Source organism: Salmo salar, chromosome ssa12 (genome assembly GCF_905237065.1).
Source record: "Salmo salar chromosome ssa12, Ssal_v3.1, whole genome shotgun sequence".
NCBI classification, from domain to species: Eukaryota; Metazoa; Chordata; class Actinopteri; order Salmoniformes; family Salmonidae; genus Salmo; species Salmo salar.
Window position 1 is genome coordinate 59,644,175 of NC_059453.1, and position 15,653 is coordinate 59,659,827.

A 15,653-nucleotide genomic window follows, 5' to 3' on the forward strand; every position below is an offset into this window, starting at 1 on the left:
TGTGAACTAAAGAATTACAGATTGATTTCCGATTGAGCTGACATATGCAGCGTTTACAGTGAATGCAGTCTTCGCTAACTCAAGAACTTTGCCTTTAAATTTAAATCACGCCGTAATGCTGAACTTCCATGATACGGATTTAATAGAGCCCTTAATCTCAAATCCAAATAGCTTTTTTTATCTCTGATTGATACTACGATAGCTGATTGCGCAAAATCTCTATACTATAAAGTTGTTTGAGTTGTTTACAGGAAGCTGTTCTTATTTCTAACCATACTTAGATTGACACTAGTGAGTCAAGCCAGGTTGTTTGGTTGATTTGTGAGTGATGTCATCTAAATTTGAATGGAACAAAACACAAATGTGTCCCAGTTGCATGTTGTACATCCTGTCTGGTTTTTCCTGTCAGCTGTCAGAGTGTAGTATAAACCAGTCCAACCACATACCACTGCTCCATATAGGAAGCACTTTAAAATCATGTGAGGAGCCCCAAGGTCTGACTGGGAGGCATGTCACATAGTTAGATACGATCTATTGGTAAATGTTTGCAACATAATCACTTGTTGTTGCAAACAAATGGTGACTGTCACCACTTTCTGACAAATACCTAGCAGCCAATTCTGATATTGCCATTATCTATGATCAAATCAAATCAAATTGTGTTGGTCACATACACGTGTTTAGCAGATGTTATCGCGGGTGTAGCGAAATGCTTGTGTTTCTAGCTCCGACAGTGCAGTAACATCTAACAGTTTCACAACATGTACCCAATACACACAAATCTAAGTAAAGGAATGGAATTAAGAATATATAAATATATGGACGAGCAATGTCAGAGCGGCATCGACTAAGATACAGTAGAATAGTATAGAATACAGTACATACATGAGATGAGTAATCCAAAATATGTAAACATTATTAAAGTTACTAGTGTCCCATTTATTAAAGAGGCCAGTGAAGTCTATGTATATAGGCAGCAGCCTCTAATGTTCTAGTGGTCTCTTCCACCCCGTGTAATAGATCCCAAAATATGCCTGTGTCAAATGTTGTTTATACTTGCTGTATTTGCAATTCCAAAAACACCTGCAACTCAGCGTCCCCTAGTATAATACATAGTGTATTATGTGTTTGCAGTCAGTCCACAAAAGAAAATACAAAAAAACACACTTTACCTGCCCGAGTCTATCCTTTGCAGACTGATGTTGAAGACGTGTTATTTTATACAGAACATATGACAAAGTTTAGCAACGTGCTAAACCTTTTGGAAATTAACGGTTGGCTGTAAGAAAAACCAACGAAACAAACCCCTTGTTCGACTCTGTAACCTTCAGTTGGTGTTAATATGTGACCAATAAATGCAGCACACAATGACCTCACTGTGGTTGAACTCACGTAGTCTAATCTCTCCTTCACAGCAGGTAGAGAGCGGATAAATAGAGGCATATCAAAACCATAAAGGCGCTATAATAACAATCATATTATAAAAGTCCTGGAATGACTTCCTGCTATGTGGACTCCTGGTAGTGAAATAGCCCTTTTCCTTGTTGCATATCCCTAGCCTATAGTGACAAAGGAAAAGCGTTTTAGGATCATATACTTAGAATCTACCTGTTTTGATAATGACTATAAGTCTTTCACTTTGAAAACATTTCAACCAAAAGGACCATTCTACCCCGCTTAATGACAACGCTGCTGTTACTTATAGCTGTGACCAACTGACAAGTCAGATGTTTTATATGAATAGACTTTAAACTTCAGGATCTCCAGATTACAGCATGTGTGGAACAGAGACTGTTTGACAAATTTGTCTCTCTCCAAAGTCATTCAACACAGATCCCACACAAGAACACTATTGTGCCACAGCGAACGATGGTCCTCGACAGTCCCTAGAGCGGCAGTCCGGACAGTCAAGCCTCGTGCACACCAACTGTGCCAAACTGTGTGTGTTTCGTCTTCTTCTTCAGTGATGTTTTAGGGCAGACTTCACTGGAAACAGTGTATCTGTCACGCTCTGACCTAAGAGAGCTGTTTTTTCTCTGTTTAGTTAGGTCAGGATGTGATATGGGTGGGCATTCTATGTTTTCTGTTTGTATGTTTAGTTCTTGTTTTTCTATTTCTATGTTGGAGTTTTGGAATGATCTCCAATTAGAGGCAGCTGGTTCGTGTTGTCTCTAATTGGAGATCATATTTAAGTTGGGGGGTTTTCTATTGTGTTTTGTGGGTAGTTGTTTTCCGTTTTGTTGTCTGTTGCCTGACGGAACTGTTTGCTGTCGTTTTGTTTTCTTTGTTTAAGTTTTTTCATTAAAGAATAATCATGAGCACTCAACACGCCGCGCCTTGGTCCCCTCTATACGACGCACGTTACAGTATCGCCACCCACTACTGGATGCGGGAAATAAAAAAAATGAGAAATCCAAAAAGGGAAATCAACTAAAACATTTAATCCACTAAAACATCTGGTTTTTTTTTTTTTACTTTGCCCTAAATACACTCAGAGCCCTACTCAGATCTGGTTGACCTGAGATGACGGAACCACAGTACACCATGCAGCTCCTCACCCATTACATCCTGCATTCCCAAGAAGCGTTCATCTGCAGATACGATGATATTGATATTGAGTGCTTATCCACTCCTGCAGGGCAGTTTATCACCATAGCAATAAATGCCAAAACAAATCTACTTTCTTCACGACAAGGGTATCTGGATCCTGCACCTTGCGAACAGCAGCCCCTGCACTGGACTGCGGTGACTCCAACAGAACCACTAGAACATTCTTTACCTTTTCTTGCAGTCGCGGCATAGGAGACACACTGAACAGCTCTTATCTTAGCAATCTCAGCCTCCTTCACCCTTACAGGACATTCAGGGAACTCATGTGCATGTTTCCCACCACAATTACGACATTCAACACCATCATCTTCCGGAGCAAAATAATCACTCAAGTCATTATCTTTGCAAACATTTTACACATGTCCAAATGCTTTTCAGTTGGAACACTGCAGTAACCTGGGGACAAATGCCCTCCCAGGCTAACTCACATATCCCATCTTGACATGTGTGGAGATGACTCATCCAAAAATACCAACACAGACGTAGTCTATATCATCTTTCCATTGAACATACACCTCAATCGTCATGCCCCCAAATACTCCAGGAATTTGTATCTTGGTCTTCTCAGAGACTCCAGAATCACGCCCTTGATTGGTGCACTGCTACGAAAATCTGTCTCCTTGATTCTAGTGAGGCGAACGTGCTCTCCTTTTCTCCCAACACAGAACAATTCTACAAAATTACACTTCTGGTCACCCTCACAGATTCCACAGTACCCAACACTTTCTTCACCATCTTGGCAACATCAAACAAATCTCCCAAGTACATCTTCTTATCCTCAAACCCCACTCCTAATACAAACTGTGAAGTAGTTGGGCCATGAGCAGTAGGATTACTAGACAGCGTTTTAAATGTGATTTTAGCAGTCTTTATTCATCTTTTAGCAACTCTAGTCTATCCAGTATTCTCAGCACCTTCCTTCTCAATCTCGTTTTAGCTAACTCGGTATCCGTTTCCGCCATTCTCTCTAGCTCTCCTTTATACATACATACACTACCGGTCAAAAGTTTCAGAACACCTACTCATTCAAGGGTTTTTCTTTATTTTTACTATGTTCTACATTGTAGAATAATAGTGAAGACATCAAAACTATGAAATAACACATATGGAATCATGTAGTAACCAAAAAAGTGTTGGCATTCTCTCAACCAGCTTCATGGGGTAGTCATATGAAATGCATTTCAATTAACAGGTGTGCCTTGTTAAAAGTTAGTTTGTGGAATTGCTTTCCTTCTTAATGTGTTTCAGCCAATCAGTTGTGTTGTGACATGGAGGGGTGGTATACAGAAGGTAGTCCTATTTGGTAAAAGACCAAGTCCATATTATGGCAAGAACAGCTCAAATAAGCAAAGAGAAACGACAGTCCATCATTACTTTAAGACATGAAGGTCAGTCAATCCTGAAAATGTCAAGAACTTTGAACGTTTCTTCAAGTGCAGTCGCAAATGCCATCAAGCGCTATGATGAAACTGGCTCTCATGACGACCGCCACAGGAAAGGAAGACCCAAAGTTACCTCTGCTGCAGAGGATGAGTTCATTAGAGTTATCAGCCTCAGAAATTGCAGGCCAAATAAATGCTTCACAGAGTTCAAGTAACAGACACATCTCAGCATCAACTGCTCAGAGCAGATTGTGTGAATCAGGCCTTAATGGTTGAATTTCTGCAAAGAAACCACTACTAAAGGACACCAATAATAAGAAGAGACTTGCTTGGGCCAAGAAACACAAGCAATGGACATTAGACGAGTGGAAATCTGTCCTTTGGTCTGATGAGTCCAAATTTGAGATTTTTGGTTCTAACTGCCATGTCTTTGTGAGACGGAGAGTAGGTGAACGAATGATCTCTGCATGTGTGGTTTCCACCGTGAAGCATGGAGGAAGAGGTGGATGGTGTGGGAGTGCTTTGCTGGTGACACTGTCAGTTATTTATTTAGAATTCAAGGCACACTTAACCAGCATGGCTACCACAGCATTCTGCAGTGATATGCCATCCCATCTGGTTTGCGCTTAGTGGGACTATAATTTGTTTTTCAACAGGACAATGACCCAACACACCTCCAGGCTGTGTAAGGGCTATTTTAACAAGGAGAGTGATGGAGTGCTGCCTCAGATGACCTGACCTCCACAATCACCCGACCTCAACCCAATTGAGATGGTTTGGGATGAGTTGAACCCCAGAGTGAAGGAAAAGCAGCCAACAAGTACTCAGCATATGTGGGAACTCCTTCAAAAAAGCATTCCAGGTGAAGCTGGTTGAGAGAATGCCAAGAGTGTGCAAACTGTCATCAAGGCAAAGGGTGGCTACTTTGAAGAATCTAAAATATATTTTTATTTGTTTAACACTTTTTTGGTCACTACATGATTCCATATGTGTTATTTCATAGTTTTGATGTCTTCACTATTATTACTATTATGTTGAAAATAGTAAAAATAAAGAAAACCCTTGAATGTGTAGGTATGTCCAAACTTTTGACTGGTACTGTGTGTATGTATGTATATATATATATATATATATATATATATATTATCAGTGAACTGGGCATTAGTACTCCCATATGAGCAGAAACACATTCCTTGGCACTAAAGTTTCTGAAATGGCTCAGGAAATTAGTCCTCTGAGTCTACTTAGGGAAAGGGTTCATTTCACAATTCAAGACGCTCAAATCCCTCTGGGTTGATGGTGATTTTGGTATACTTCCTCTGCCTCTGACCACAATTTGCTATTAAGAAGGCTAGTAGCTGCGGTTTTGAAACTCTAATTGGTAGGCCTATGCCTAGGCAAAAAAAACTTAGCCAAGTAGGCTAATAGCCTAAAACCTTCGATTTTTGGCTAATGTAAACAGTACAGCATCCTAAAAATCAGAAAAGGCAAGCTGCATGGTCCATCTGGCATTTGCATTGGCCGTGCAGCATTTACGGTGATATGGCCTTTGCAGAAGTCAGGGCTTTCAAGCCTTATGTCCACCAGATGAACTCTGTCTTCCGACAGAAGTCAATCATTTTCAATGGAGCAGTCCGCAGCGCTGCGTTGGGAATGCCACACTAGACTGCGGTGCGTTCTGTGTACCGCATACGTTCAATATTTTCAAGTCGTGCATTGCTTTATATTGCGGTGGTACAAACATAAGTTCATAAACAGTCAAGCCAGTTAGCTAGCTATCTAACTATGAAGTGAACCACTTTGCTAGATAGCTTAGCTAAGACATTGCCAGCACCTAGCTTCCACTTTCCAGCTAATTCAACTGACCAGGTAATCCAATCGTATAGGCAATGTCTCCATGCAACATTTTTAGCACGTAGGTCCAGGTAGCAATCAGCGCGTTGGTCAAACACTGCAGGGAACCCAGAGACAGCGAGCATTACCTTCTCCATGCTGCAAACCTTTCTGCAGCCTTGTGTCAAGTACGGAAAATGTGGACTAGACATCTGGCAAAAACAACATACAGCAAAACTATAAGAATTTGGTGGACATATGGCATCAGAATTTGTGCGCCTCCAGGAGCAGCGCAGCGCTGTTGAACAAACCTGTTGTGATTGAAGTTGTCAAGGAAGTGGGTTTGTGCTTATACTGGACCTCCTGTCCCCACCTACCGTCAACCAATCATGTCAATGCGGAGCTATACTGCGCTATAAGGATCCCTCTGCATTGTTACAAAATTTGGGAGGCACATGGGTGATGAGTTCTGATTTTGTCCTCTGCATGCCTCTGGAGGCTCCGCAATTGCGTCACACACCCCATACCCCTCCATACGGAGCCTCTGACCACATAGGCAGATAAAGCATACATTCGCTTTGAGGCTCGATCTGCCTGAATCAATGCTGGTACAGCAATACATCATACTGATTGTAACTTTAAAATATTGAGGGACTGTGAATCAGTGGTGGTTAAAAACAACACCTGTAGTCGCCTTGGTTGAGTGCCTTTGCCCACCACATGCGTAAATACATTTTGGCGCAATCTCTCCAAAAGACCTTTGCGCATAAAAATCGGAGTGCGCGTTTAAGCACGCATGTGTAACCTATGCCAGGTGTGGTAAACATCCTGCCACCTAGTGTTATTCCTTTGAAAGTCCCCCTTTCACCTGCACTTGCGCTCTGAACAGTTGTCATGACAACTGTACAGCATGTGCCTAAAAAAACAAGTGCTTGACCCATCAACGAGAAGCGGAGGTTCGTCAGTCGACAACTACGACGCCATCTTATTGCTTTAAGGTAGAGAGAGACAGAGACAGATAGACAAGGTTGCCATCATAGCTGGGAATTATGAGCGGAGCTAAAGCCCGCATCGACCCGCCTGTTGCTGCTGAGAATGTCTCGAGCGCCGGGCACAGTTCCGCGGCTCCTGCGCGGGAGCGCAAAACAAATGGAGGGGTTCTGAAGAGACTCAAGTCTCGGCGAAGCCAGGTTGATAGTAGGCCCGTCACAGAAGACGATCTGCGGACACAAGTTGGCCACATCACCCCTGAAGAGGTCCTAGGATTGCGGGTTGCTACACGGGGTAGGCTACATCTATTTTCTGAACGATGCATTTATATACAGTGGCATTGAGTAATTGAGTGTGGCATTGAGTAATTGAGTGTGGCATTGAGTAATTGAGTGTGGCGTTGAGCATTGAGTGTGGCGTTGAGTAAAACTGGTACACGAATGTCTGTCTATTTACCTGCCTAGTCGCTATGATAGATGGATAGATCAGAAGATAGATCATTTTATTGCACTCTAGATCTTGTAAAACAGCCACTGAACACCCATAATCTGTATGTCCATCCCAGGGTACCTGTGTAAACCAGAGGACAACATCTTCAACATAGATTTCATTCGCTTTAAAATCAGAGACCTGGAGACAGGGACTGTGTTGTTTGAAATCGCCAAACCACCTCATACGGGTACAGTCCATATTCTCTCTCAGTTTGTGTGTGTGTGTGTCTGTGTATTACCACTGTAGTATGTCTGACTAATATGATCATGTGTTTGTGTTTGTTGTATGTACTGGAAATCATCACCGTGCCATTGGTGTAAAAACAACTGGTGTGTGTTGTGTCTGTTGACCTCAGAGGAAGACGAGGAGAATGGAGAGGGAGACATGAGTGCCGGACGTTTCGTACGCTACCAGTTCACAGCAGCATTCCTACAACTGAGGACAGTGGGAGCCACGTGCGTTACTCTCTCTCTCTTTCAATTCAGTTTCAATTTAAGGGCTTTATTGGCATGGGAAACGTATGTTAACATTGTGTCAAAGCAAGTGAAGTAGATAATAAACAAAAGTGAGAAGAAAAAAAAAAATAAGTGCAGTAAACATTACACTCACAAAAGTTCCAAAAGAATAAAGACATTTCAAATGTCATATTATGTGCAAATAGTTAAGGTACAAAAGGGAAGATAAATAAATATAAATATGGGTTGTATTTACAATACTGTTTGTTCTTCACTTTTGCCCTTTTCTTGTGGCAACAGGTCACAAATCTTGCTGCTGTGATGGCACACTTGTATTTCACTCAAATGGGGTGGCAGGTAGCCTAGTGATTAGAGCGTTGGGCCAGTAACCGAAAGGTTGCTGGGTCAAATTCCCAAGCTGACAAGGTAAAATCTGTCGTTCTGCCCCTGAACTAGGCAGTTAACTCACTGTTCCCCGGTAGGCCGTCATTGTAAATAAGAATTTGTTCTTAACTTACTTGCCTAGTTAAATAAAGGTCAAATAAATAAATATGGGAGTTTATCAAAATTGAGTTTGTTTTCACATTCTTTGTGGGTCTGTGTAATCTGATGGAAATATGTGTCTCTAATATGGTCATACATTTGGCAGGAGGTTAGGAAGTGCAGCTCAGTTTTCACCTAATTTTGTGGGCAGTGTGCACATAGCCTGTCTTCTCTTGAGAGCCAGGTCTGCCTACGGTGGCCTTTCTCAATAGCAAGGCTTTGCTCACTGAGTCTGTACAGAGTCAAAGCTTTCCTTAAGTTTGGATCATTCACAATGGTCAGGTATTCTGCCACTGTGTACTCTCTCTTTAGGGCCAAATAGCATTCTCGTTATGTCCGGGCTTAAAAAAAAAAAAAAAATGTATTTTTTGAAATCAACAAAGCATCAGAAGACTTTGTCTTTGTTTTGGTTTGTTTGTTTGTCAATTAGGGTGTGCAGGGTGAATATGTAGTCTGTCGTACAGTAATTTAGTAAAAAGCCAATTTGACATTTGCTCAATACATTGTTTTCACTGAGGAAATGTACCAGTCTGCTGTTAATGAAAATGCAGAGGATTTTCCCAAGGTGGCTGTTGACGCATATCCCACTGTTGGGGTCAAATTTGTCTCCACTTTCGTGGATTGGGGTGATCAGTCCTTGGTTCCAAATATTGGGAAAGATGCCAGAGCTAAGGATGATGTTAAAGAGTTTAAGTATAGCCAATTGAAATTTGTGGTCTGTATATTTTATAATTTCATTGAGGATACTATCAACACCACAGGCCTTTTTGGGTTGGAGGGTTTGTATTTTGTCCTGTAGTTAATTTAATGTAATTAGAGAATCCAGTGGGTTCTGGTAGTCTTTTAATAGTTGATTCTAAGATTTGTATTTGATCATGTATATGTTTTTGCTGTTTGTTCTTTGTTATAGAGAAGTGGTTTACCCATACATCTCAATTTGGGATAGATTACTCTTCATGTTGTTTGTTTAGTGTTTTCCAATTTTCCCAGAAGTGGTTAGAGTCTATGGATTCTTCAATTACTGCTGTTCCTTCTTTTTCCGTGGTGTATTTCTGTATTGTTTTAGTGATTCACCATAGTGAAGGCGTAGGCTCAGGTTTTCTGGGTCTCTATGGGTGGGTTGCACCAACATGGTTTAAATTAACCTAGGATTAGAGCAAATCTATGTATTGTAAATCTAGGTTTATAATTAATCAGAGATGTGTTGCACCACTTCATTTTAAATCTGGATCAGTAAATCTATGATTACCGGAATTAAACTATGATTAGTGACATGTTACACCAATATATGGGGTATTTCGTGAGTTGAAACGAAGTAGCTAGCCTACTTGACAAATGAGGCCACAAAGTTGCTGTTCCTTGATAAAATAATAACAACGTTAGAACTACTGCAACTCCATCGTGAAAGGTTCTCATGGGTTGGCTGATTTGAAATAAAATCCGTTATTTGCCAGTACTAGAAAAGAAAACTAGTTTGTTAGCTACTGTAGCTAGCAAGTTTATAAAACAAGCTAGCTAGCATACAATATTATTCATTATTGTCATTACTTAACGTTATTTAGCCATTAATTATTTGTCCGCTAGCCACCTGATCATGGCACGTCAAAGAACTTAAAATTAAAAATATATATATATATATATTGCCGGAGCTGATGGAGGAATTTAGTAACGTACTGGAGGATAAAAAGTCAGACAACACGACTGTCAAAAACAAGGAAGACACCTGGGCCATTTTATGTGACAAATGTAATGGATCGACACGGATTAAAGAGAAGAGGGACCCAAGTCGGATGAAAGCGTGCTGGAAAAAAAGGTAAAAGCGAAAGCCAAAAAGGATGCGGCAGAGGAGAGTCGGGGGCTATTTCAGACCGGAGCCGGAGGGGGGCCTCCGTCCAAGGGAATTGATCCTATCACCCAGAAGATATGCGAGATGATTCCCCAGCAGTTTGCCTCTCTCCATAACCCCTATGATAACGACGGACAACTTGAAATATCAATGCCTATAATGCACGTTAAAACTAATGTTAATGCTACTTCACTACAATGTTACCGTTATCAGGCCCGTTACAGCATGTTGCATAACATCATCATTCGTACCAAGGCTGGACATATCATAAGCCCCCATTCAATTGTTGTACAAAATGGGCATGTAAATAGCCTGCTAATAATTAGTTAATTATCATAAAACTCAACAGGATTCAACCTGTCTCTAATTATTCTCGGAGGAACTTGTTTTGGTCTGCCATTTTATCAGTTAAACAACCTCAAGTGGCAGTTTAGAATTAATCTCCAATCTAAGTTTATATATATTGTCATGTATATATATTGTCATTACATTTTAATCATGCTTAAAATTAATCTAGGTTTAAAGTGAAAACTAAATTTAAGATTAGAGGAAGGATTTAATTTAAAACTAGGTTTAGAATTTGGTACCACATGATTAATAGATAAACCTTGATTTAACCCAGTTTAAGAGTTAATCCATGTTGGTGCAACCCACCCTATGTTTTTGGTTGGATAGGTTTCTCTATTTCATTCTTAGGTTTTTGCATTCTTCATCAAACCATTTGTAATTTTTGTTAATTTTCTTCAGTTTTCTGTTTGAATTTGCTGTCACCTCCAGGTATGTGTTTGTCTTTCTGTGTGCTGAGGGTGTCAGGTTCTTGTCCAGTTCTGGCATTTAGGTCGCCACAGACTAGTATATGTCCCTGGGCCTGGAAATTATTGATTTACCCCCTCCAGGATGGAGAAGCTGTCTTCATTAAAGTATGGTTATTCTAGTGGGGCGATATAGGTAGCACACAGGAGAACATTTTTCTCTGTTGAGATAACTTACTTTCGAATTTCTAGCCAAATATAAAATGTTCCTCAGTTGATTAATTTCATAGAGTGAGTTAGGTCTGCTCTAAACCAAATTAGCATAACCCCTGAGTCCCTTCCCTGTTTCACACCTGGTAGTTTGCTGGATGGGACTACCAGCTCTCTGTAACCTAGAGGGCAACCAGTGGGTCCATCTCCTCTATACCATGTTTCTTGTAAGACACACACACACACACAGCACAGACAGCATAGTTTTTCTATCCACACGTTTACTCACGTACAGTACCTACTGCATGTTTACCCCCTTTCTGTCGGTCTGTCTGTCTCTCTCTCTCTCTGTCTGTGTGTCAGAGTGGAGTTTACAGTTGGCACCCGGCCTCTGAACAGCTTCAGGATGATTGAGAGGCACTACTTCAGGGATCACCTCCTGAAGAGCTTTGACTTTGACTTCGGCTTCTGTATCCCAAACAGCCGCAATACCTGCGAACACATCTACGAGTTCCCTCAGTTGTCCGAGAGCTTGGGTGAGTTTTACATCCCAACCATTAGTCAATTAAGCACTTTGTTACTGATGTTTTTTTGAAAAGTGCTACATAATGAAATAATGTAGAAGTAAATAAGTAGAATGTGTACATTACATTGACAGTTGAAGTCGGAAGTTTACATACACTTAGGTTGGAGTCATTAAAACTTGGTTTTACAACCACTCCACATATTTCTTGTTAACAAGAGTCGGTTAGGACATCTAGTTTGTGCATGACACAAGTAATTTTTCCAACAATTGTTTACAGACAGATTATTTCACTTATAATTCACCATATCACAATTCCAGTGGGTCAGAAGTTTACATACATTAAGTTGACTGTGCCTTTAAACAGCTTGGAAAATTCCAGAAAATTATGTCATGACTTTAGAAGCTTCTGATAGGCTAATTGACATAATTTGAGTCAATTGGAGGTGTACCTGTGGATGTATTTCAAGGCCGACCTTCAAACACAGTGCCTCTTTGCTTGGCATCATGGGAAAATCAAAAGAAATCAGCCAAGACCTCAGAAAAATAATTGTAGACCTCCACAAGTCTGGTTCATCTTTGGGAGCAATTACCAAATGCCTGAAGGTACCACGCTCATCTGTACAAACAATAGTACGCAAGTATAAACACCATGGGACTACACAGCCGTCATACCATTCAGGAAGGAGATGCATTCTGTCTCCTAGAGATGAACGTACTTTGGTGCGAAAAGTGCAAATAAATCCCAGAACAACAGCAAAAGACCTTGTGAAGATGCTGGAGGAAACAGGTACAAAAGTATCTATATCCACAGTCAAACGAGTCCTATATCGACATAACCTGAAAGGCCGCTCAGCAAGGAAGAAGCCACTGCTCCAAAACCGTCATAAAAAAGCCATAAAACGGTTTGTAACTGCACATGGGGACAAAGATCGTAATTTTTAGGAGAAATGTCCTCTGGTCTGATGAGACAAAAATATAACTGGCCATAATGACCATCGTTATGTTTGGAGGAAAAGGGGGAGGCTTGCAAGCCAAAGAACACCATCCCAACCTTGAAGCACGGGGGTGGCAGCATCATGTTGTGGGGGTGCTTTGCTGTAGGGGGACTGGTGCACTTCACAAAATAAATGGCATCATGAGGGAGGAAAATTATGTGGATATATTGAAGCAACATCTCAAGTCAGGAAATTAAAGCTTGGTCGCAAATGGGTCTTCCAAATGGACAATGACCTCAAGCATACTTCCAAAGTTGTGTTAAAATGGCTTAAGGACAACAAAGTCAAGATACTGGAGTGGCCATCACAAAGCTCTGACCTCAATCCTATAGAAAATGTGTGGGCAGAACTGGAAAAAGCGTGTGCGACAAGGAGGCCTACAAACCTGACTCAGTTACACCAGCTCTGTCAGGAGGAATGGGCCAAAATTTACCCAACTTATTGTGGGAAGCTTGTGGTAGGCTACCCGAAACATTTGACCCAAGTTCAACAATTGAAAGGCAATGCTAACAAATACTAATTGAGTGTATGTAAACTTCTGACCCACTTGAAATGTGATAAAAGAAATAACAGCTGAAATAAATAATTCTCTCTACTATTATTCTGACATTTCACATTCTTAAAATAAAGTGGTGATCCTAACTGACCTAAGACAGGGAATTTTTACTAGGATTAAATGTCAGGAATTGTGAATAACTGAGTTTAAATGTATTTGGCTAACGTGTATTTAAACTTCCGACTTCAACTGTATGTGGAAATGCAATCATTTACTGAAGGAAATGCACATCACCTTTTGAATACATTATCCAGACATTGGAATAACATGTGAAATACAGAATAATAAATGTTCCCTTCCAGTTCGTCAGATGGTGGAACATCCCTACGAGACGAGATCGGACAGCTTCTACTTTGTCGACAACAGACTGGTCATGCACAACAAGGCAGACTACGCTTATAACGGGGGCAGGCATTGAGTGTGTTTGTGTGTGTGTGTGTGTGTGTGTGTGTGTGTGTGTGTGTGTGTGCGTGCATGCATGCTGTGCCCAAGCCTATACTCACACAAACAGACTCTCCCCCGAGTGTTGATTACTGTAAGTTAAAAAGCCGTTATTGTCATGGTATAGCTGTATAGTATGGAAAAGTTTAAAAACAGCAGGACAGAGCCGCATAGAGCCACATAGACTACTGGCAGTAGTATGGCAAAACTCTGCCAATAGTGCTTTCTCTGTACCACCAAAAGGAAGCAGGTTGAACCCCAATGATGTGTCTCAACGAACCAAATGGTTGATTTTAGTGTGTAGTTGAACAGTTGATGTACTGTGCCCTCCTTGGCTTTTAGGGGAAAGCATATTCCCCACTTTTGTTGAACCATGAGAAGCACTAGTTTCCCACCAAATTCAGCTTTTTAGGAGTGAGTCATACCCGTAAAGGACCCAACAATGACCACACACACAGGCAGGCAGACAAACAATCTTTCTCTCTTTCTCTCCCTATTTCTATTTCTCTCTATCGTAACCTGCTGTGCTCAGGCCCACACTCCACTCTGGAAATATAATTAAGATGAGAATGGGGAAGACATCCACACACTCACACACTCACTGTCAAATACACATGTTGTGGGGTTGCTTTGCTGCAGGAGGGACTGATGCACGTCACAAAATAGATGGCATCATGAGGAAAGAAAATTATGTGGATATATTGAAGCAAAATCTCAAGACATCAGTCAGGAAGTTAAAGCTTGGTCGCAAATGGGTCTTCCAAATGGACAATGACCCCAAGCGTATTTCCAAAGTTGTGGCAAAATGGCTTAAGGACAACAAAGTCAAGGTATTGGAGTGGCCATCACAAAGCCCTGACCTCAATCCCATCGAAAATGTGTGGGCAGAACTGAAAAGCGTGTGTAAGCAAGGAGGCCTACAAACCTGACTCAGTTACACCAGCTCTGTCAGGAGGAATGAGCCAAAATTCACCCAACTTATTGTGGGAAGCTTGTGGAAAGCTACCCAAAACGTTTGACCCAAGTTCAACAATTGAAAGGCAATACTACCAAATACTAATTGAGTGTATGTAAACTTCTGACCCCCTGGGAATGTGATAAAATAAATAAAAGCTGAAATAAATCATTCTCTATACTATTATTTTGACATTTCACATTCTTAAAATAAAGTGGTATCCTAACTGACCTAAGACAGGGAATTTGTACTAGGATTAAATGTCAGGAATTGTGAAAAACTGAGTTCAAATGTATTTGGCTAACGTTATTGTAAACTTCCGTCTTCAACTGTAATTATTCGAGGAACAGAATCAGAACCAGGAACGAAAGTGATCTATAGTGTTCCGGAATAGAACCATTAATTGAAACGCATGGGAACTGGTTAATAACATTCTTCTTTGTTCCGGGCATTTTTTTCCATTCCTACAAAAATTGCAACAAAGCGCCTATGCAAAGCCCTCACTCTGTTACTCAGAAACGTATTCCAGAGTCTGCCTGCCAGCTGGAAATCTTTGCCAGTTTGTGTGCATGTTTAGGCTACCTGCCCCTTCCCAACCGAAGCATATGTTACTGTAGCCTACTTACGACGTTATAAGCGTGATTCAGAAATTAGGGAGAGAGATTTTTTTATTAGAGAAGAATGGATTAACCTTTTCAATGCTGGTTAAGGATACTATAGTTATACCGTTTCACATTGGATTTATTAATTACAAAAGATAAGACGTGTTTTTAATTCTAGTGCTGCTCTGCACACACAAGCTTGTTAGCTAATGTTATTTCTGGTCCAACATTAAGCCAACTCTCTGAAGTTCAAAGTCATTCAAAGTTCCCCTCCGTAGGTATAATTATACCTCCTGCGTAGGTATAATTCTGTGGGCCTAATTCAGATAATGCATGTCATGACAAGATGCCCTTCAAGCCAGGCCTCCTACACTTGTCCATAGTGACTGGCAGCACAGTGTGTGTGTTTGTCTTTCATTATGATTAAACCATGCTGTTACGACAAAAGACAATTTGCTTTTAACG

General features: G+C 40.8%; 1 protein-coding gene across 1 annotated transcript; it reads left to right on the plus strand.

The window, feature by feature from the left end:
- The first annotated feature begins 6,698 nt into the window (after positions 1–6,698).
- LOC106565385 (protein unc-119 homolog B) lies at positions 6,699–14,427 on the plus strand. Its single transcript, XM_014132443.2, has 5 exons — positions 6,699–7,109; positions 7,381–7,494; positions 7,663–7,762; positions 11,477–11,649; positions 13,493–14,427. The coding sequence occupies exons 1-5, from the start codon at positions 6,875–6,877 to the stop codon at positions 13,606–13,608; spliced, it is 738 nt and encodes a 245-aa protein (XP_013987918.1). The 5' UTR covers positions 6,699–6,874; the 3' UTR covers positions 13,609–14,427.
- Positions 14,428–15,653: the final 1,226 nt, after the last annotated feature.